General features: G+C 34.7%; 1 protein-coding gene across 1 annotated transcript in view; it reads right to left on the reverse strand.

Annotated features, from left to right (window-relative positions):
- The window catches only part of LOC150094747 (uncharacterized), a 437,902-nt gene that overhangs the window by 98,818 nt on the left and 315,880 nt on the right, over window positions 1-23,204 (reverse strand). The window contains exons 17-18 of the mRNA XM_090410976.1: window positions 14,379-14,473; window positions 5,727-5,914 (exon numbers count right to left, since the gene is read on the reverse strand). Coding sequence (XP_090267102.1) covers window positions 5,727-5,914; window positions 14,379-14,473 — 283 coding nt within the window. The remainder of the gene's footprint in view (window positions 1-5,726; window positions 5,915-14,378; window positions 14,474-23,204) is intronic.

Below are 23,204 nucleotides of genomic sequence, written 5' to 3' on the forward strand. Positions count from 1 at the left end.
GGTATTAGTGTTCTGTATGGGGGAGCAACATCCTGAAAGAGGAAAGTCACTAGTGGTGTACCTCAGGGATCTGTTTAAGGGCTACTATTGTTTAACTTGCATGTTAATGATACTGGTGAAGATTTGGATCGAGATATTCAGTTGTTTGCAGATGATGCAAAGTTGGAACGAACTATGAAATGTTGTGGCCTTACAGGAAGACTTGAATAAATTGAGTGAATGGCCACAGGAATGGGGATGCGAGTTCAATGTTGCAAAATGCAAGGTTTTAAAATTTGAGAAACAAAGATGGGATGTAGAATTTATGCTTGGTGGGGATATATTGTCAGAGGTGGAATAAATAAGAGATCTTGGGGTGATAGTGGATAAGGATCGGAAATTTAGGGACACATGCCAAAATTGTGAGGACACATTGCCAAAATTCTTGTTCTATTGTATGAGGCTTTGATTAGGCCACACATGGACTACTGTGCACAGATTTGGTCACCTGGTTTTCAAAAGGATGAAGAGATGTTGGAAAGAGTCTAGAGGTAAGCGACTAAGGTAATTTCTGACCTCTGGAATGTTGAATATGAGGAAAGGCTGAGAAGATACAATTTACAGTCTAGTGGATAGGAGGAAGAGGGGAGATATGAAAGAGACCTACAAATTAGTAAGGGGTTGTTATAGGATCAATGTTGGTGACATTTTACAGCAAACGGTAGGAGATCAGGGAAGAACCAGAGGTCATCCCTGGAAGCTGTATAAGGAGGGTGTGAGCAGGGAAGTGAGAAGCAGGTTTTTTTGCATGCAGAGTTGTGAATGATTAGAACGGCTTGCCTGAGAGTGAGAGAATTTGAGTGTGTTTTTGGCACAGCATGATGAGCTGTGTGGGATAAAAGGATCTCCTAGATGAGTCTTTGATTCCATGGGGGTCTTGGATAATAATAATAATAAAAGTATATAATACATCAGCCCTACCAGTGCTATTGTACGGAAGTGAAATTTGGACAATAAATAAATTAAAAAAAAACAACAAAGATTAATAACAGCTGAAATTAAGTTTATGAGAAAAACTGCAAAGTATACTTTAATCAGTCACAAAAGAAATGAAGAAATCATGAAAGAATTAAACCAGAAATCAGTAATAGAAAAAAATTAAAAACCATAGACATAAATGGATGGAACATGTTGAAAGAATAAAAAAAAAAAAATTACCAAAACAAGCCTTAAATTACAAATCACTAGGAAAACTAGGACATCCTCTTAAGAGATTCAATGATGATTTCTAAGGCCAGAATAAGCCACTCTAGGCCTAAATCTTTGACAGGCACGATGACGATGATTATTTATTCAGGCTCCCAGAAAATAGATAAGGAATAACTTTCAGAGATTCAGTAGGATAAACCAATGTAAGTAGTCTCTGTTTTGCAGATGATAATGTACTGAGTGACTCTAACATTCAGATTGCAACATTGATTTGATTGACAGCAAACAGCAGTAAAACTAGTCCTAAAGAGCAGATTAGAAGGAAATAACAGGCTACATAACCACATTCTTGAAGAAGTAAATGATTTTAAGTACCTTGGCTCCTAGATCAATACTCTAACAGACATAGTGAAAAGAAAGCACAAAGCTCTTCTCGATAAAAGTCTAATATCTGAAAATCCAACCTCATCATCACAAATACCAAAATTCCTCTGTACAAAACCCCCAGTAAAGCCACAACAGGTTTAAAAAACCATTCGTGGATGAGAGCAACATAAAAAAAAAATCACTTCCATTCTATAAGCTTTGACATGCATCCCTCTTTGACATCTATCAGATAACAATTATCTCATGTTGAGACTCAAATAAACCACGTCAAGCTAGTTTACAAGTAATTAACTTGTATCTTTTTATCTACATCCATCTCCGTTTCTGGAGAACTAACGTGACTGTCAGAATATATAATTTACCAAAGTGATTATTTAATAACTCAGCTCTTTCCAGTGTATTCAACACTTTCCTGTTATCTGTGCTTATTAAGGTTATTAGGACCACAATATGCAAACCCCACATTACCCGAACCAACATGTAGTGAAGTTGGTATTCAGCATACAATGAGTATGCATAGTGGAACATGGAAGCTGTTAAGGAGCGACAAACTACATCTGCTCACTAGAAGGTCTGGGTGTGGCAAATGCCTGGTGGTGATGATGTGATGGTATGGTTCTGTTTTTCCTGGTTTGGTCTCGGACCTCTGTTTGTGGTGCTACGAACATCATACTCCAAGAGGTATCTGAACATTCTGGACAATGCAATGCTTCCTACTCTGTGGCATTTCTACAGAACTAATGTCTCTTTCAACAAGACAATGCACTGTGTCATAAGGCTGTCATAACTATGTGCTTTGTGGACATGAACATTGCCACATTGACTGGCCTCTACAAAGCCCTGATCTCAACCTTACCGAACATCTGCCCCTCAACAGTCCAGGAGCTAATTACATGCCTGCAAGAAGAATAGTCCAAAAATTCCCATTGATGCCATCATATGCTTCTGGTTGTTTGTTCTTCACACTATAGTGTATGTTGACTTCTTTCCAAGCAGTGTATATGGCACAAAATGATTCTAGTTTAATTTCTGTTATTAAGTAGACCAGGGTTTCTCAAACGTTTCCTACAACGGAGAACTTCACAAATCTTGAAATTTCAACAGAACACCTTGGTTAGAGTCGAGTATCATCAGTCTCGTATTCAATGTAAAGCTAAGCGCACATTACAGGCATGCCAGGCCACAGCGCATCACACTAACCTTGCTTGTGACAGCATGTTTCCTAGAATAGATATCTCCATACTTCACTCATGCTTGAAGGTGTCGACAACTATGGGCAGCTGAGTCAAGGAGCATGCGCTGGCCTTAATAGCACAATCCACACACAAAGTGAGGAGTGCTAATTTTCAAACATGTTTGAACTTGTCGTAGCATTTAAAACCATTCCAGGCTCATATTAATTTTGATAATTTTTCATAGAACACTTATTCACTTTCCACAGAACACTGGTGTTCTGCAGAACATAGTTTCGGAAACGCTGAGGTAGACAATCAAGCTAATATCATTTTTACATGATCATCATCAATTTCCTGCCATATACCCATTGAGGGTATATGGCAGGAAATTGATGATGATGATGATGATAGTACTACATGAAAAATTTACATCATTACTAACTTCCTATCTACAATTTTCCTCCAGATCAGTCTGTTACTTGTCAAGACTCCAATATTATCAAATCTTATATTTCTGTTGCCTAAGGAACTTTGAACCATATCAATCCACCTATTAATACGGTAGAATGTGCGGTATCATTTTTACTAATACAGTAAAACCCTGAAGTTACGTGATAGGTTGGACCAACAAAAAAGCATAAGTCGAATTCGCATAACTCGGGGTATAATTTTGCATGTAATTTATATATATACAAACATACAAAATATTAGTTAATTGGGACCAAAGGTTTACAAAAATACCTATTTTTTTTAAGAAATATTATTTCAGTATTTATAATATAAACAGTCTTTTTATATTATATTATACAGTAGTTTTTATACATAAAAAAAAGAAGGTTATTTCGATGTCGATGGTTTCATAAAATCTAATAGATTCATCTGACGGCATAATGTCTTTTTCTTGTCATGCAAAATTTCTTCATAGCAAGCCAATGATTTTTTTATTCCTTGCCTTGTGGCTACAATTTGTTCCTTGTTAGAATCTATGTCCTCCAAAATCTGTAAACCTTTCTTGATTAAGCTAAGACCTCCTGTTAATTTTGCAATTGTCATGTGCTTTTCTGGTAGAATGGATCTGAGGTTTCGGTCTCTTCAATAGCACTTTGCTCACGCATCTCTGTGTGATATGCTCATTGATTGTAAGCTCCTTTTCCTGTTATGTGAGTCTAACAGCTCGCTGACATCTTCACTGTCAACTTCTAAATCTAACTGCCTGGCAAGGTTGACAACTTCTTCTATTGCCTCAGCAACTTGATCAGTTTCTGGCAACATTTCTGTTTCGCATTTAAAAAAGGATGGACAAAGTTTTTTCCAGACACCATTCAAGGTTTTTTGGGAAATTTCACTCCAAGAATCTCCGATAATCCTTACAGCATCTAAAACATTAAACTGTTTCCAAAACTCTTTAACCGACAGTTGCTCATTTTGCCTCATAACTTCATTCAGATTTGCAAAAACGGTGTGTGTAGTATGCTTTGAATGTTTTGATAACTCCTTGGTCCATCAGTCGAAGTAAGCTGGTTGTATTTGGAAGCAAGGAAACAACTTTTACAAGTGGATCAAAATCAATTAAAGTTGCAGGCGGATGACCAGGTGCATTCTCATTATTGATAATGAGTTATTGATAATGAGTTATGCTCATTATTGATAAATCAATAATGAGCATAACTTTAAACGGAATTTTTTTAAACTGGCAATAACGTTCAATTTCAGGTATGAAGTGGTGACCAAATCAGTCTTCAAAAATAGAAGCTGTCACCTAAACTTTAGAATTTGACTTCCAAATCACTGGCAAGCCAGCTTTAGATTTTTTTAGAGCGCTTAGATTTTCGGAGCAATAAATTAAGAAAGGTTTTAACTTGCAATCACCAGTTGCATTTCCACCAAGCATAACTGTCAACCGGTCTTTGGAAGCCTTGCTTATTTTGCTTCATAACTTCATTCAGATTTGCAAACGAACGGTGTGTGTAGTATGCTTTGAATGTTTTGATAACTCCTTGGTCCATCAGTTAAAGTAAGCTGGTTGTATTTGGAAGCAAGAAAACAACTTTTACAAGTGGATCAAAATCAATTAAAGTTGCAGCCAACCATTACTGGCCACGAAATTTTTTTCTTTGGCAACTTCTCCAGCTTCTACTTTTAGCCTCTCAAAAATTAGCTTGGCATGGCTACATATTGTTGTTTGATCAATGGACAATTTTTTACTCTCACTTGATTATCACACCATAATTAAGCATCGTTTCCATCTCACCAATAATCCCATGATGTTTACGAATTATGCTTGAATTCAATGATTTGGCATTTTTCACAGCAGCGAGAATTCTTTCTTTATCTTTTATGATTGTTCTTACTGTGGATTCCTGTAGATCGAACTTCTTTGCTAGCTCACAAATTTTCATTCTGCCTTCAAAATCCTTAATAATGTTGAGTTTTGTTTCCAAAGTCAATGTTTTTCTTTTCTTGCTGGATGTAGAAGAATTGGACTTGCTTCTTTTGGAAGACATTATTATTTTTTATGTGATAAAATTTTTATCAAGAACATAACATTAAACAATCGCTAGGTTTGTAGACTATAAAAATCATGTGTGAATGGAGACCACGTGAAACACGTCAGTGCTTGTCCACAGCATGTGTGACACTGCCGAATGCAGCTGGCGCCGGACAGATAACACTAGTGGTGAGGTGTGAAGCGGGACAGGAATACGTACATATAAGAAACCACGTAACTCCGGATTCACGTAAGTCGAGGTATTACTGTATCATTAAAAAAAAAGTCTACATTAAGTACATGTGTAAAAGTGTATATTAAGTACATGTGTAAAAGTGTATATTAAGTACATGTGTAAAATTCTTTTAACTCTGAATGTTGGCATAACAGCAAAGAATATGACAATATAATATTGAATTAACACATCAAAATACATAAAATTACAACATTCACAACTGAATATGAAAATACTTGGTGTCAATCCTTACTTTTCCCTCTCTCTGCTTCCTGTCCTACTATGTGACTGTTTAACTCTTTCCTTTGATTTATCCCAATAGTCTCTTAATTGTTTCATATCTCTTTCTAACTCCTTGTCATCTCTTTGTGAAGAGGATTTTTTTTCAGTTTCATTATGAATCTCATTGGTTTCTTTTCCATCTGTTTTAATTTCAGTTTCCTATAATAATAATAATAATAACCAATTCTTTCTGCTGAATTTTTTACACAATTAAATTCAACTATTTTCTTGAAAATTGCTATAACCAAAGCAATACCAGTACATAATTTACTCAAAACTTCATATGATAATTCAAAAAAACTGCATTAAAAAAACTAAATTCATGGTCACAAGCAAGCTACCAATTCTTAATTCAGCACTTTCTTTAAATGGGAAACAAATAGAAAGAGTGACAAAATTTAAATATCTCAGATGCTGGTTAAATGAATGCAATCCAGAAATGGAAATAAAAGTTAGAATTGAAATGGCAAGAAAAAATTTTCTCCTAGTGAAATCACCACTGTGTAATTGCAATTTAAATTTAGAGCTTAGAGTATGCATGGTTAAATGCTATGTATGGTCTGTACTGCTATACAGTACAGAAACATGGACCTCGAAGACAACATCGATAAAAAAAACTTGAAGCCTTTGAGATGTAGTTATACAGATGAATGTTAAAAATCCCATGGACAGAAGAGTAATGGAACAAATAGGGAAATCATGTGAACTTTTAGATACCATAAAAAGAAGAAAAACTGCATATCTTGTCACCTACTTCATAATAAAAAATATAAGATACTTCACAACTGATTATAAAAGGGAAGATAAATGGAAGAAGAAGAGGACAAGAAAGATGAAGAAAATCTTGCCTGGCAGAAATCCGACAGTAGACTGGCATGAGCTCTGAGGAACTGTTCAGAGTGGCTGAGAATCATCAGAATTTGCCAAGGGTGGTCGCCGACCTCTGATAGGAGATGGCACTCAAAGAGGAAGAAGAAGAAGATGGATCTGATGTGTTTATGCCAGGAAAGGATGGAGGCACACGTCTGTCCAAGAAGAGAAATCTGATCTTGAGTGATGATCTGAATGTCATTAAAGGTAGGGGGAAGTAAAGTGAGATCTTTCTTATGAGACATGGGACTGTGTTTTGGCAATGTTGAAGTTTGAATTTTTCTCACATGTAAGGGAACAGCAAGGAGATCAACATAGATCATGCAGAATGAACAGTGTGGGTAAAAATACAGTCCTAAGTACTCCAGCACAATGGGAAAACCCAGACACGAAATCATCAACCACGATATGTGGTGAATGACTAGAGGAAAGTGGCAATAAAATTACAAAGGACAGAAGGTTAGCCCATCAGTATATATGCATAGATGTACTCATCATCATCATCATCATCAAATTCCTGCCATGTACCCTCAAGGGGTGTACAGGATATGATAGTACTACATGAAAAAAAATTACATCATTACTAACTTCCTATCTACAATTTTCCTCCAAATAGGTCTGTTACTTGTCAAGAAAGAAAAGTAGAAAAGTATGAAAATGCAAATTATCATAGTAATATGCATATATCTAGGATCTTATTTGTGTGCCTAGATTTCAGTATAGAAATCTGATATCACTTGCATCCTATTTCTATAACTGTTGCTATCAATGAGAGGATTTAATAACTAATAAATAAAAGTTTTTACAGCAGACCTTAAGGTGGTTGCTTGGTAAGAAGGTTTATATGAAAGACCCAATCAAATGAAATTCAAGATTAAATGAGTTTCTCTAAACCTTGCTATGACTTCTTTCTCATGATGGGTGATTTAGTTGACTGTGGATCAAGAGTGGCAGAATCCATATTGGTGATCACCAATTAAATGGGTGGCCTCTAGGTGGTAAACAAGTTGACTGGTAATGAATTGCTTCATTGTTTTTGAGAAAGCCAAATACATAAGGATAACTTATGTAAAAAATGAACTATTTATTTGTTTCACAGGTATACTCACAGTTTCATACAAATGAAACATAATGATATACATTCATATAAACAGTAAACTTTAACAATACGACACTAATGCTTTAGTAAGGTAACAACGGCCAATTATTTCTGAAGTCCAAATTAAAAATAAAGTAAAAATAAAAATGCTTTAAGGACTCACTTTAGTGAGTATAGGAGTGGCAAAAATTCATGCAATATACATCTGTTATATTATTTATAGACTGGTCCCTATCCTTCTTTCTTTCTTTTTGCTCCTTCCCCCAATGCTATTAGAATATTCGAGGGCTAGGGGTGAATCTTGCCTGTTTTACTATTTCTTTTCATTTCATGCAGTGGGCATCTGCCTTCTCTCTCAGGTAATTGCTTCATCTAATAGGCAAGATATGTACTATCTGTCCTTAATTATCCACTATCAGATATGACAAAAGCCTTACAGAATGTCATGACACTTTAGTTGTTGTCCAGACAAACAAGGACTGCGTTATCTTTTGGAGACACCAGGAGAGATGATGAAAAATATGCTACTGGTGGCAATTACCTTCTCATGAATAGAAAGATATTTAAACATGAAAATTTCATCTCAGGAAATATATTTATGATTGCAACATGGAATGTTAGATCAGTTTATCAACATGGTCAACTCAAGATTCTGCTACAAGAATTAGCACACTATGAATGGTCCAGCATTGGATTATGTGAGACAAGATGGCTAGAATTTGGAGAATTAACAACAGCAGAAGGAAATCTTTTTCTTTACTTGGGGTACTCAAGAAGGAGTTGCTTTCATTATCCAAAAGAATATTAAGCACTGTGTTACAGACTTTAAAACTGTGAATAGTAGACTTGCAGTATTAAGATTAAAGGGTAAATCACTACATAAATCCATTATAAAAGTATACGCATCAACAACGTGAAATGATGATGATCAGAAAGTGGATCACTTTTGTGATCAAAATCAATAACTTGATCCTGAAACACCTAAGAAAGACTTTCATAGCACAGGAAGAATGGAATGCAAAAATTGGATTAGATATAGGAAGGATTTTTTTCCAATTTTTGTTCATTTTGGATTGGGAGACAAATGACAGGGGAATGAAATAGATAGAATTTGTTCTGCAGAATGATCTCACTACACTTTTCCCACATAAAAGGTCATGAAAACAGACCTGGATATACCCAGATGGAAGAATTTGAATCTAATTGATAATAGACTTATAAAAACTAAATATATATATAAACTTGTATAAACTCATCAAGAAATAGATCTTTTCAGGATGATGATATTCGAAGTGACCATACGAGAAAAACAAAAAGACAAAAATTTAATCTTACACAACTCAAATCAAATGCCACTAAAGAATTATTTAAAACAAATGTTGCTTCTGCTCTTTCTGAAATCCTTGCTGACTCTATTGATCCTGATATCTCTTATCAACAGTTTTCAAGGATGGTTACTGAAGCAGCTGAAAATATTCTAGGAAGAAAATATAGTATTAATAAACCTTTGATTACCCAGACATATCACGCCTTTTGTTATCAGCAGAGAATATTACAACCACTTCAGCACATTGGGAACAACAATGAATAGTATAATTATCTGCACAGATGGATAAAAAAGGAGGTAAAGTTTGGAAAAAAAAAAAAAAGCAAAGCAACTGAGGTTAATCTTCATAAGAATAACCATACAACAGCATATTAAATAATTAAGAAATTAACAAAGCCTTTTGTTCATAAGAGCTGGATAATTGATGAGGATGGAACAAATATTACTGATCAGTGAAAAAATATTGAAAAGATGTTATGATTATTTAAGTATGATGATAGCTTAGACCAATAAAATTTAGAGGGAATTGTCCCAATGATAACAGAGAACACTGATAATCCTATACTTAGACAAGAAGTAGAAAAGCCATCTTAAGATCAAAATCGGGAAAAACAGCAGGAATTGAAAATATTTCAACAGAACTACTTAAAGAAGGAGGAGCACCTATTGTTAGTGCATGCCACAAAATTTACCAGCAGGTGTGGAACACTGAGATCTAGCCAAAACACTGCTACACAGTTATCATTATTCCCATTAAAAAAAAAAAAGGACAATTAGCCACCCAGCAAAATATTTTTAGACATCTTACTCTCACCTATTGAAGCAAAAAAGGAATTTAATTTTTCGGACCTCCAGGCTGGATTTAGAAAGAACAGGATTACAATTGACCATATGTTTATGCTCCATATCATTGAAGAAATATATGTACGAGGATGGTCTGAAAAGTTCTTGGTCCAACAATGAAAAAACTAATTTATAATTTCAAAATTATTTTTATTTTTCAACATAATCTCTCTTCATCATCAAATTCCTGCCATGTACCCTCAAGGGGATGCACAGGATATGATAGTACTACATGAAAAAAATTACATCATTACTAACTTGTTATATCTACAATTTTCCTCCAAATTAGTCTGTTACTTGTCAAGACTCCAACATTATCAGATCTTATATTTCTATCGTCTAAGGCACTTTGGACCGCATCAATCCACCTATATCTTGGTCTTCCTCTGGATCATTTTGCTGCCAACCTGGCAGAGAACACTTGTTTTTTTAATCTTTCCTCGCTCATTCTGTTTAAGTGACCATACTACCTGAGATTAGCTCTGCTAACGCATTCCTGAATGCTGACAATGTCAAGTTCTTTCCTAATATCCTCGTTTTTAATATGATATTACCATTGATGCCATCTGTTCATGCCTCTAATCTTTCTCAGGACTCTCATATCTGCAGTTTTTAGTCTTTGGTCAAGTGTTTTACTTCTGACCCAGCTCTCAGATCCATAAGTTAAAACTGGTTTGAACACTGTCTTGTATACAGCTAATTTAGCTTATATCCAACTAATTTCTCTCTTATTCAATAAGCATATGAATTTATTCAATTGACTTCCCACCATACCAGCTTTGTTGATTCTGTTGTCTATTTTGATATTTAATTTACCATCTTCACTAAAAATCGTGCCTAAGTAGCTGAAATGTTTTACTTGTTCCACAGGTTCTCCATTCACAACACAGTTGACATTTTCAATGATTCTGCCTATTTTCATTGTCTTTGTCTTTTTATTGCTGACCCTTCATACCATGTCTATTACACAGTTATTCAATTTAGTCAGGGAATTTTGCAAAATTTAGCGGATTTATTTAGAAGTATAACATCATCCGCATAAAGCAAAGAAGTGACATTAACATCTCCAATTTTGATATCATGTTTAATACCACTTTCCTTCATATGCTCCAGTGCCATTATTCCATCCATGTAGTGGTTCTCAGTAAGTTCTGCATTCTCTGGATTCGAAGAAAAATGCTTATCAGCGAGGGAGAGTTTTAGTTTTGGTCAGAGGGAGACAAATCTGTGGAAGAGGGTGGATGTTCCAACAATTCATAGTGTAGATCCCTTAATTTTCTCATTGCCAAAACACTTTTGTAAGCAGGTGCATTGTCCTGATGGAAGATGATTTTTTTCTTCTGCAAACTGGGTCTTTTCTCATGAATTTTTTCATCTAGTCTGGTTAAAAGATCGGAATAATATTCCCCAGTTATTGTTTTACCCTTTTCAAGATAATTAATAAATGAAATGCCTTTAGCATCCCAAAACACTGCTGATAGAACCAACTTTGTTTTCTTTTGCACCGAACAACCAGCTTCTGTCCACTGTTTTGACTGCTGTTGGATTCTGGTGAATCCAAGTCTCATCCATAGTAATAAATCGACACACAAAATCAGTTTTATTCTTTAAAAGCTCCAAGCACTGTTCAGGGGTTTTCATGCAAATGCATTTTTGATCTGTTGTGAGCAAGCGTTACACCCATCTTGCGCAAAGCGTTTTCATTTGCAATTCTGCATACAAAATATATCCTACACGTTCTTTTGAAATGCCTATAGTCTCAGCAATTTCATGCACTTTGACTCGCTGGTCATCCAATACTATATTGTGCACTTGATCAATGATTTCTGGTGTTTTACACTTTTTGGACGTCCTTCACATGGATCATCAAGGCTGGTATGGCCACATTTAAACTAGGCAGCACATTTCTTAATTGTCGAAAATGAAGGAGAAGAGTGCCCATAAACTTTTATGAGCTTTGAATGAATTTCTTTTAGCGTTAAACCTTCTTTTACAAAGAATTTTATAACCACATGATACTCAATTTTATCCATTTCAAGGGATACAGACAACATTCTTGCTTCAAACAGCTGTATAAAACAAACTACTTGATAGAATGACTTGCAATTTCATATGGATGCTTATGACAGATATACAAACTTAGAAAAAAAAAATCTTGTTGATAGTGTTGCTAACTATGGTCGAGGCCGAGAACTTTTCAGACCTCTCTCATGGAATGTGCCATAATTTTATTGACACCTCAGAAAGTCTTTGATTCTATTTGGCATGATGCTCTTCAGAACATTCTAGAACATTATGAAATAGACAACAAAATAATATGACTAACTGAATCCCTGTACTCATCTTCTGAAATGATGGTTGAAATCAAGGGGAATTATAGCACCCCCACTCTTTTCAATAGAGCATGGAGTGAGACATAGGTATAAATTATCACCAATGTTATTTAATTGCTTCCTCGAATAAGTTATAAATGATGAAGCCCTGGAGAACTGTGATATTGGAGCAATGGTAGGAGGAAGAATAATAAACTACCTAAAGTTGGCTTATGATATTAATAATGTAGCAAAAATTAAATCAGATCTTCATGAAATCACCAGAAAATTAGTTCATACTCTTAAAAAAATGACTTAACCATAAGAACCCTAAAAATAAAAAAGAGTGACTATAGGTATTATTTCTGGGAAAATTCCCATGTTAATCATCTAAGTAACTATTATTTTTATGGCTATATAGCAATAAAAATAAAAAGAGTGACAAATATCTGTGCTTCTGACCAAGAAAGAAGTGCTGTGGCAGAAACTGAAAAAATCCTACTTGAGGATACACCCACAGAAGAAGTTGATTGGTTAAAAAACCTAGGCAATATCTTTAATAAAGATGGTAGATCAAGACAGGATATCAGAACAAAAATTGCAAAAGCAACAATAGCACTCTAAAAACTAAAACCACTACGGACAGACAACAAGCTTACAATTACAAACAGATTACGCCTTACTGATACACTAGTTAATTCAGTACTTCTATATGGAAGTGAAACCTGGACTCTTCTAAAAGAATATGGATATAACCTTTTAATTTTATTGTTTTTTTTTAAAATAACTTTTAATTTTATTTGCTTTTAAAATGACAGTGTATTGTACTGCATGTTTTGCTATTTATGTCATACAAATAAATAAATTCTAAAAGAAGATGAAAAGAGGCTGCTGGCATTTGAAATGAGGTGCTATAGACAACTCCTAAAGATAACATACATTGATCACATCACAAATTTTGAAGTAAGACAAACAATCAGTTCTTTTGCAAAGAGATAACATCATAACTAAGATTCAAAGGAACAACTTATGTGGCTTGGTCATATCAGTAGATCAAATGGTCAACCAATGCAAGTTCTTGAAGAACTTATTCCAGGAACTTGAAAAAGAGGCAAACCTAAAATAAACTAGACAGACAACATAAAAAATAAAAAAAAAAACTGGATAGGTGCGTCACTTACAGAGCTGAAAAGCAAATGTCAATCAAGGAATGAGTGGAAAATGTCTATAAGGAATATTTCCCAATATCTACTCTATGTCTTTTGTGGATTATGGGATGAAGAAGAAAAATAAAACAAAAATAATTAGGGAAAATAAACAGGGCTGAGGAGTCATTTCCAATAAGAAAGATAAATGGGAACTACTGGACCTGAAATAATACTTGTCAACTCTGCTTGTCTTTCCTAAACTTTAATTTTTATTTATTACTTTATTTTCACTATTTTTTTTAAATCTAGGAATGCTTGGCCACTGTTACTTTACTAAGGTATTGTTGTTGTGTGTTGCACTATTGAGATATTTTGTAATGAATGCATATATCACATCATTTCATTCATTTCATACTGAGCATTTTCATACTAAGAAAAAAAGGGCAAAAATTTTATGCCAATGAAAAGTTATTTTTTTTTTATGTAAGTTATCTGTGTTAATTTAGCTCAAAGGATATCTGATATTCTAGTCAGCAGATGGACAATTGTGTTATTATCTAAAAAGCAAATACTTGGACATTTTTTACTCCCAGTTTGATCAATGAAGTTTATAAACATATCCAAGTTGAATATTGAACATCAAAGTCTACAAGAAAGATGACATATTCAGAATGCTGAAAATTGTAGCTTCCATGTTAAATAATCAATGATATAAGAGGATCATCGCAATTTACAGAGCAATAAAGACAGTAAATCCAGCATGACAAGGAAATTATGAGCCAGAGAACATCACAAAAGAGATCAAAGTAGATGTTCTTTTTAACATCCAATTTTATGAATGCATAAGTGCCACACATAAATGGTTAATATGACAGCAGTTGATAGTGAAATTTTTTTGTAATTCATATTAATATATCTAATGAATGACTTTATATCTAGTACAGAAAAATGGCTTTAATTTTATAAATTAATTAATGTTCAGTGAAAATAAAAATATTATATTTTCGTTCGAAGAAAAGCTTACTTCAGGAAAGTCATCTCGTGTAAGAAGATCATCATCATCATCACTCCAATCACTAAAATCATCACCTGCAGTACTTTTGATGGACTCTATAACAACTTCAATTAAAAAAAAAAAAATTGAATCATTGAAAATTGAAACACAAAATATATCACTAATGTTATTTGTTGAACTGTTAAATACTGAGTAATTTGTTTTTTACTGAGAGAATTACTTTTATAAGTAATAAGTACTTACATAAGTAAATAAGTACTTGTGCCTTCTCAAAACTTGTACTTTCACAGTTTTAGCATGCTAGCATAATAGCTATATATGGCTTGCATAATGATAAGAAAACAGAATATCAATCTCAGATTTTATTAAAAATGATGCAAAAATGAAGTGTTTCTTTTTTAGGTATTTTGCAAAACATATGAGCACCTAATATTCAGTTTGTTCATTCATCCACATGGAAGCTATTCCTGGATTTTGGTTTGACATTTGGAATACTAAAAAATTTTGTTCGGGTCATATTCGTTTTTGAAGTGATCATGTAATCAAGACTGACAGATCATGCTTTGGATACTCCTTCAGTGTGCCAACAGAGTCATTACAAATCAGTGATACTGTTTTTAGAACCGACAACAGTTCCTAATCTGAACAAATGTGGCCTAATGCACTGTTGCAGGAACAGTGTTAAAAGGGAACACTTTTTGAAATTAATAAACAAATGAGCCTCCATAGCTCAGTGGTACAGGCGAAGCCCATTTGTCGGAAAGACCTGGGTTCAATGTTGTAAGTGACGTGAGGAACCTTTGTCTGGTCTCTTTTGATGCAAGGTGAGTTAGTCAGTCTCATACAGAAGTAGAGGTTTTTTGTCCCTCACAACAGGCCAACCGGCCCTGTGAACACACACACACACACACACACACACACACACACACACACCTACAGGCATAGGCCATTCCGGGAATAAGGACTAACTAACCTATTCTGTGGGATTTCTGGTTTCGAAACAGATCAATAGGCTTAATATGTAAAAGGAAGATGAAGAAGATAAACAAATTTTATATTTAGGTCAGATTAAAATATGTCCAAATGGTCTAGTATGGATTTCAATTAGGTAATTTTTATGGCAAAATGATTTTAAGTGATAGTAATAATTTCCATGCCAAAACAATAAATAATAATAATAATAAAAATACTAACTTATTATATGGTTTATATTTTTTGCTGGACAGCTGTTTGTTACAATATACAAGTGGCAATGAATACATAAAACAATTCAAATTTAATGGATAGTTGTTGGTTTGGAACTGATTTTAAGATGAATGTCTTCCAAATTTCTGGTGGATTAGTGCAGCTGCATTTGTTCAGATTAGGAACTATTGCCAGTTCTAAAAATAGTCTCACTGATTTGTCATGACTTCTATCAGCACACTGGTTTCCTTTCATCTAATTCTGTGTGAAGGGGTACCAAAAGCATGATCTGTTAGTCTTGATTTGCTGTAATAATGGTATAGTAAATGTATTTCTTGTGTTCTCTAGGCTAGATGTTAAAAGATCTTTCTGTCTGTTTATAGTAAGCCAGCTACTAAAGGACAAACTCCATCCTGTTTTACATCCTGGAATGTGGGAAGAGAAGAGGATTGCTAGTTTGAAGTGTAGTTTGAACATGGCGTGAAAGTTTATTTTCTTTATTACTTTAGCTATCTAAGATGGCTAAAGTAGTAAAAAAAAGTATCTAAGTGATCTAAGATATCTGAAGTATTAAAGAAATTAGACAGGAAGATATGTTGACATCGATCTCAGGGAATACAAGAAATACATTTGTTAAACCATTTTTTTATGGTAATAAGAACTGACAGATCATGCTTTGGACACCACTTCACATAGGATTAGATGGAAAAAAACCAGTGTGCTATAACAAAGATATTACAAGTCAGAGAGACTATTTTCATGGCATTGACTATGAAACACCCTTCTTCTCTTAATCTCAACAAATATGACTGCTTTATTCTACAAAATTTAGATGTCATTTTAATATTAACTCCAAGCCATCAATGAAAAGCAATTTGTCTGTTGAAACTTGAATTGTTTCCTATATTCATTGTTTTCATAGTTTTGGTCTTTTTATTGCCAATTTTCATATCATATTTGTTGCAGTAGTTATTCAATTTAAAGAATCCTGCACACCTGTAGATTTATCAGTATAACATCATCTGCATAATGTAAAGAACTGAGTTAATTATCTCCAATTTTAGTATCAGGTTTGATGTCACTTTCCTTTCATAATGTGATCCATATAGATGAACAATAGTTGAGATAATGTGCACCCTTGCCTCACACCTGAATTAACATCAAACCATCTTTCCTGTGCCTCCTTCAACTCTAACCAACGAATTACAATTCAAATATAGACTATTGCTTGGTATAATGCCCTATTTACACCATATATTACTATTATTAGACACCTCCAGGGAGTCCAAAGGCTCATCGAGGGAGAGTGTGCCAACAGCATCGAACAATTGGTCCCCTTCCAACTACTAATCGCGCTCAAACTTACTTAACTGAGCCATTAGTAGCAGAGGCTCTACCAATCGACAGCTTTATTCTTGGCACCTTGTCATATACTTTTTTCAGATCTACAAATGGAAATACAGATCCTTATTATATTCCAATGATTTCTCAACTATTTGTCTCTTAAAGTAAATATTTGATAGTGACATCCTTTTCTTCAAATTTTCCTTCCTTTTTTTTCATGTTTACTTGCATACATCTTACCAGATACTATGGAAATTCCTCTGTAATTCTTGCATTCCGTTTTATTTCCCTCTTCACAGGTGGGAAATAAAACTGAATTTATTTCAATGAACAAGATAGCTCTATTCTGATTTCATTCGATCTGGATTTTGACTCTGATCAGGCCTTCTGAATTAGTGTGGCCACAGTAAAACTTTTATACCTCTATATTCCAGCATTTTTGCTCGAATATCACCTACTCCAGTTGTCTTTCCACATTTCAGGTTTTTTATGTCTGGTAATTTCCTACTCTGTTGTTTAGATGTCCAACAAGGACCAATCGTTCTTTTTCTTTTTCTTTTTTTTTTTTGTGTCAGCTGCCTTCGCTAATGTCTTGAAAAATTAATCTACTTCTATGTCCACAAGAACAAATAAGTTTCATTGTCAAATTCTCCACTATGACATTTTCCCACATCTATATGATATTGCCTGCCATTCAAGATTATCCTTGTATTTACTTGTTGAATACTATTCCTTTTCTCTGAACACTGTCTGAATATAGCATTTCATATTTGTTTCTTAGAAGAATGTCATCTGTTTCTGTCTTCTTTGTTTTAGTTACACCTATTATGTCGATCTGGTATTTAGCAACTATTCTGCTAGTTGATAAATACCTGACTTAGCTGCTATTATTCTGCTAGTTCCATTTCTTTTCTATTGAGGCACTTATGTTGATGGTGCCAATCTTGAACTCTGCTGATATTGAGTTGGAGTTTATTCGAGTAGCTGACTTTATGCTGTTCATCTTGGTTTCCTAATGAAAACAGCAGGGACTGTGTTTAACTGAGTGATGCCCCAACCAGCATGATATTCATCATACTGTACTGTATACCATCATTTTGTATTTTGGTTTAAGTCAAGAGGAATACAATTTGATCAGCTAAATTCCAAATTGCTAGCCCATCCCAATTTATTCAATATCCAGGTAGATACCGAGTTATGGAGTGTACCGTGAGAAGGTGAGGATCAGACATTAGGTCAGAAGCCCTCAGCTCTCCACATTCCTTACAAGGCTATGTGCATGTCTCCTCCCAGTTATTCAGCTGTAACACTTACAACACCCCAAACCACTTTATTTCTAGACATAATGAAAGGCCTGCCTCTGGTGATTATTCACAGTAATGCTAAAAGGTATAGACAACACCAGAGGAACAAAATAAATGTATTGCTTACTAAATTTTAATATTTTGCTCAAATGCACACACAGAGCCAACGCTATCTACTCTAATGATACAACTCTTGTCAGAAAACTAGATTATTTTCTATCCCTTGTATTTGGAGGTATTTCTGAAAATACAGCTAAAGGTCAGAAATATATACACGTTTGCACAAGAATAACGTTTAATTTGCCAAATATTTCGGTCTGAATATTACAGACCATCTTCAGTGGCTACATAGGAATAGTTTTAAAAAAACAAAGTGGAATATGAACAATTGATCATTCACTATTTTTTTGTTGATCATTCACAATGTTTACTCTTCTAAGTATTAGAAGAGTAAACATTTTTAAAGTCATAATTAAAGATATTAATTCAGAAATTCATATAATAATCTTAAATAACATTAGACTAATACAGGAAATTTACAATAAAAAGTGTTATCCTGATTAAACTTTCCTAAATTTTTGATATAGATATACAGTCATTACGATTCAAGTTAGGACGTTGAAAGTAAGGCCTCCACACTTTCTTTGTAGGAGGAGAGTCTTGGACTAAAGGATGTTGTGGCTTGTTTCTAATACATGCTGAGCTAATCCAGATTTCTCAGGTTTGTTGTGTTGAATTGATGACTGATGCTCTTGAATTCTTTTTTCTATAGAACGTCCAGTTTGTCTAAAGTAGGAAAGATTACAATTACAAGGAACTAGTAATTGTAATTACAATTACAAGACAACAAGTTATATTTTTTATATCTTTTTTTAGACATCCTTCTCATCCGTTCACCTTCTGGTATTCTTACAACAGTTTACAGAAAACCAAATTTCACAGGTCGTTATATTCTCAAAGAATCTGCTCATCATCCTTGTCAAAAAACAGGAATCATAAAATGTTTAATCCGACGAGCCAAAACTAACTGTTTTCAACTTCTCATTTATTACAGAAAGAACTTTCAACTATCAAATATCACACGAAACTAAATGGCTTCTCCGAAAAGAGTACACAACATCTTTTCGATTCTTACAATCCAACACAGAACAGCAAAGATTCAATATGTCAAGTTCCAATTCCTTACATTTCCGGGATTTCAGAACCAATTTCAAGAATTCTGAATATGATTTAACAGCCACTTATACACCTATTAACAAATTATCCACCCATTTTCCTTCATCTAAAGATAAACGCTCAACCTTGTCACTACCAGGTGTGTATCAAGTTCCTTGTAATCTTTCCTATTTGGACAAACTGGACATTCTATAGAAAAAAGAATTCAAGAGCATCAGTCATCAATTCAACACAACAAACCTGAGAAATCTGGATTAGCTCAGCATGGATTAGAAACAAGCCACAACATCCTTTGGTCCAAGACTCTCCTCCTACACAGATGTTGCTACAAATTTGAACGTCTATCTAAAGAAAGTGTGAAGGCCTTACTTCAATGTCCTAACTCTCTTCTAATACTTAGCAATATGACATCACGCGACTCGTTCTATGTGTGAATGATCAATTGTTTGTATTCCACTTTTTTTTTTTTAAAACTATTCCTATGTAGCCAGTGAAGATGGTCTGTAATATTCAGACCAAAATATTTGGCAAATTAAACATTATTCTTGTGCAAACGTGTATATATTTCTAATCATTATGTCACAAGTATCGTTAAAAAATCAGCTAAAGTTCATCATAAAGACAGTCACTATGCCACATTTATACCATACATCCAACTATCAAATCCTGGGGTGTTCCTTGTGTTTGTCACTTAGCCTACTGTGGACAGACTGGCAGATATGTTAACATCTACCGTGAAGTACGTAAAAACCAAATGCGCTATCATCATTATGGAAAGTCAGGACTGCAGACATTGCTTTGGATACTCCATCACCCAGGATTAAATGGAAGAAGACTACTGTTTGGCAGAGAAGTTACAAGTCAGAGAGGCTATTTTTAGAATCAGCACTGACTATGAAGCAATCCCATAATAACCTTTTTAAGTATGCCTGCATTAATTTATTAAAGAAATAAGAGACAGTCATTTCAAGAGAATATCTAGTCAACTTTTCTTCAATTTCTTGTCCTAGAAGACACCATGATAGGGCATTAGTTTGTTTTTCGATTCTTCTTTGGCACTACAGCCAAATGCCCATGTAGGGCTTTGGCCACCCATTTTTGGATTTCATAACTCATTACAAGGTGGGGGTCATTACCCCCCCACACTCAACCACATGTAATTGTCTGTGAAGCGTTGTGTTCTTAAGACCGGTTTGTCTGCTTTGTGGCAGGAAACACCCAGATAAACTGGGGAGAAAAACCCTGCAGTCCATGTCCAAGACTGGCTAACTTGGCTATGTCTGAGAAAGATCCTTAGCTCGTTCCTCACATCAGCGACAAGAATCGAATGAAGGACACACCTTTCTCAGGCATATGGTTGTGGATTGCGTAACCATTCGGCTAACCACGCAGATGTTTTTCGGTTACGATTTGAAATGTTTCTATAGCTATTTAAATGAGTGTTTGATGTTCTGTAACAAATATATGTTTGTGTTCTGAAGACACCAAATTTCAATCTAGCTAAATATTAGCAACTTAATAAATAATAGATTTAAATTGTTCATATTTGGTCTAAATATATTACAACTAATAGTTTTATTTTAATGAGACCATAAGTTTTTTAATAAAGATCATACAATAGCTAACTAGTTTCACTAGCTTCTGACTAGCTTTCTCAAGGCTGTAACTGTGCTAATACAAATGCAAAAAATTAAATGAATACAGAAACGTTAGTAACTGTCAAGCAGCTCCATTTGATATTTCATGTGGTGTAGCGTGCATGCGTTTGGATGCTTCAGTCAGTATCAAGTACATGACTACGTGTCACATGTTCATTCGCTAATTGTAGTTCTGTTGAGTTGAGAGAAGAGATGAGGTTTTTCCATATATCTTTAAGGATAATACCCTGATTTCTATTTAAATTATTGCCTGTGCGCAGTACTACTGCTGCTTCTTTGAAAGTTTGGTGTCTATAGTCATCTTCGATGTAAGGCATAGAGCTCTTTTTCCAGTCTATAATGTGGTTGGAAGTTGAAAAATGATGAGCTAAACCTGATGTAATGATTCTGTTGTGATTGACATACCCCCACATGCTCTTTCTGTCTTATTTCAAGACTTCTAGAAGTCTGTCCAATATAAGAAAGGTCACACATGCATGGAATTTCATACACTCCTGGATATTTAAAAAATGGGACCTTATCTTTAGGTGATCTTAAGATTTGTCTGGTCATGGTAGTTGGTTTTGAAACCACTCTGATGTTATGATCCTTTAACATTCTTGCTAATTTCTTGGACACTGTACTCACATATGGTATGACTGCTGTGGACACGTGTTGGGGCACCGTTTCACGTTGTTGAAGGTTATTTTTAAACAGGAATTTCTTTAAAATGTTTGTAGGGTAACCATTAAGAGATAGAGTATTTGCGATTTGAGCCAGTTCTAACTGTACATCTTCTTCTTTTGAAATAAACTTTTGGGCTCTGTTGCGTAGCATGTGTATTATACTCTGTTTCTGTGACTTATGATGGTTTGGCAAATAACGTGGATATCTTCCTGTATCTGTGGGTTTCTTGTAGATAGAAAGGTGGAAATTGTTATAGTGTCTCTTAACCAGTATTATGTCCAAAAAGAGTAGTTCTTTGTTCTTTTTGAGTTCCAGAGTAAATTTGATCTTATTGTGTAGGGAGTTGATTTTATTAAGAAACACCAACCAGGAGGTTTTCCATATTATCTTTCCAAAGGATAAAGATGTCATCCACGTATCTCCACCATAATACACATGCTACGCAACAGAGCCCAAAAGTTTATTTCAAAAGAAGAAACAACGTGAAACGGTGCCCCAACACGTGTCCACAGCAGTCATACCATATGTGAGTACAGTGTCCAAGAAATTAGCAAGAATGTTAAAGGATCATAACATCAGAGTGGTTTCAAAACCAACTACCATGATCTTCTGGTATCAATGAAAACAGTGATACCAGAAGGTCAGCATTATTTTTGGGTGAAGTAACAGTGGTGCCATTAAGAAGAGAGAGAGAGAGAAAGGTGGAAGTGTAGGAGAGCAGAGGTTCAGAAGTTTCATTCAGTGGCATTAGCAAGGGAATGGAAGGAACGATACCATTTGGACAGGATGCAAGTTTTTTGCTGTTGGCCTTTATGAAATCAGATTTGGATCTGCTGATGACTGATTTGCATATGTTGTATACTTTGGTTTAAGCAGAGTACGAAGCTGTTGAGTTCTTGATGGTCAGATGCAGTAAGTTAACATTTTTTTTTCAACTGCTTTGATACACTTTTGGCTGAACCAGGGCTTGGAAAGCAGATAAAGATTATGGGTTGAATGAGAAATGAAGGTCTTCATGCCAGTAAGAATAATTTCTGACTGGTTTGCGGCAGGTGAGCAGAAACAAGGAAAGGAGGAGTAGGAATTCCAGAGGTCATTCCAGTTGGCTCCTTTGTGGTGGCAGAGGATGAGAGGTAAATGTGGTTGGAGGAGGGAATTCTGTGAGAGAGGACACTTGTACAAGATTGTAGTCTGAGTTGCCGAGAGGAGAGATGATCACTACAGTATACCTAGGAGAACTGATCAAAAAGAGATCCAGAGTATTTGGAGAGTGAAGAAAGTTATCAGGGATTCGAGTGGGCAGATGCCAAGGATAGATAAGAGATACCAAGGTTGAAGTAATGTAGACATCATATTTCCATATATAGTATGCCCACACTTGTTAGAGCTTCGCTTGGCTTTGTGCCAAGTACAGTCAATTCATGCTGAAGGGGAGAAAGAAATGAAGGATGTACGAATTAAAAGCGAAGTTAATTTTCCAACGTGTAATAATAAACACTCAG

The sequence above is a fragment of the Typopeltis vanoorti genome, chromosome 21 (assembly GCF_054136105.1).
Source record: "Typopeltis vanoorti isolate ZY-2024b chromosome 21, IOZ_Tvanoo_1.0, whole genome shotgun sequence".
NCBI lineage: Eukaryota > Metazoa > Arthropoda > Arachnida > Uropygi > Thelyphonidae > Typopeltis > Typopeltis vanoorti.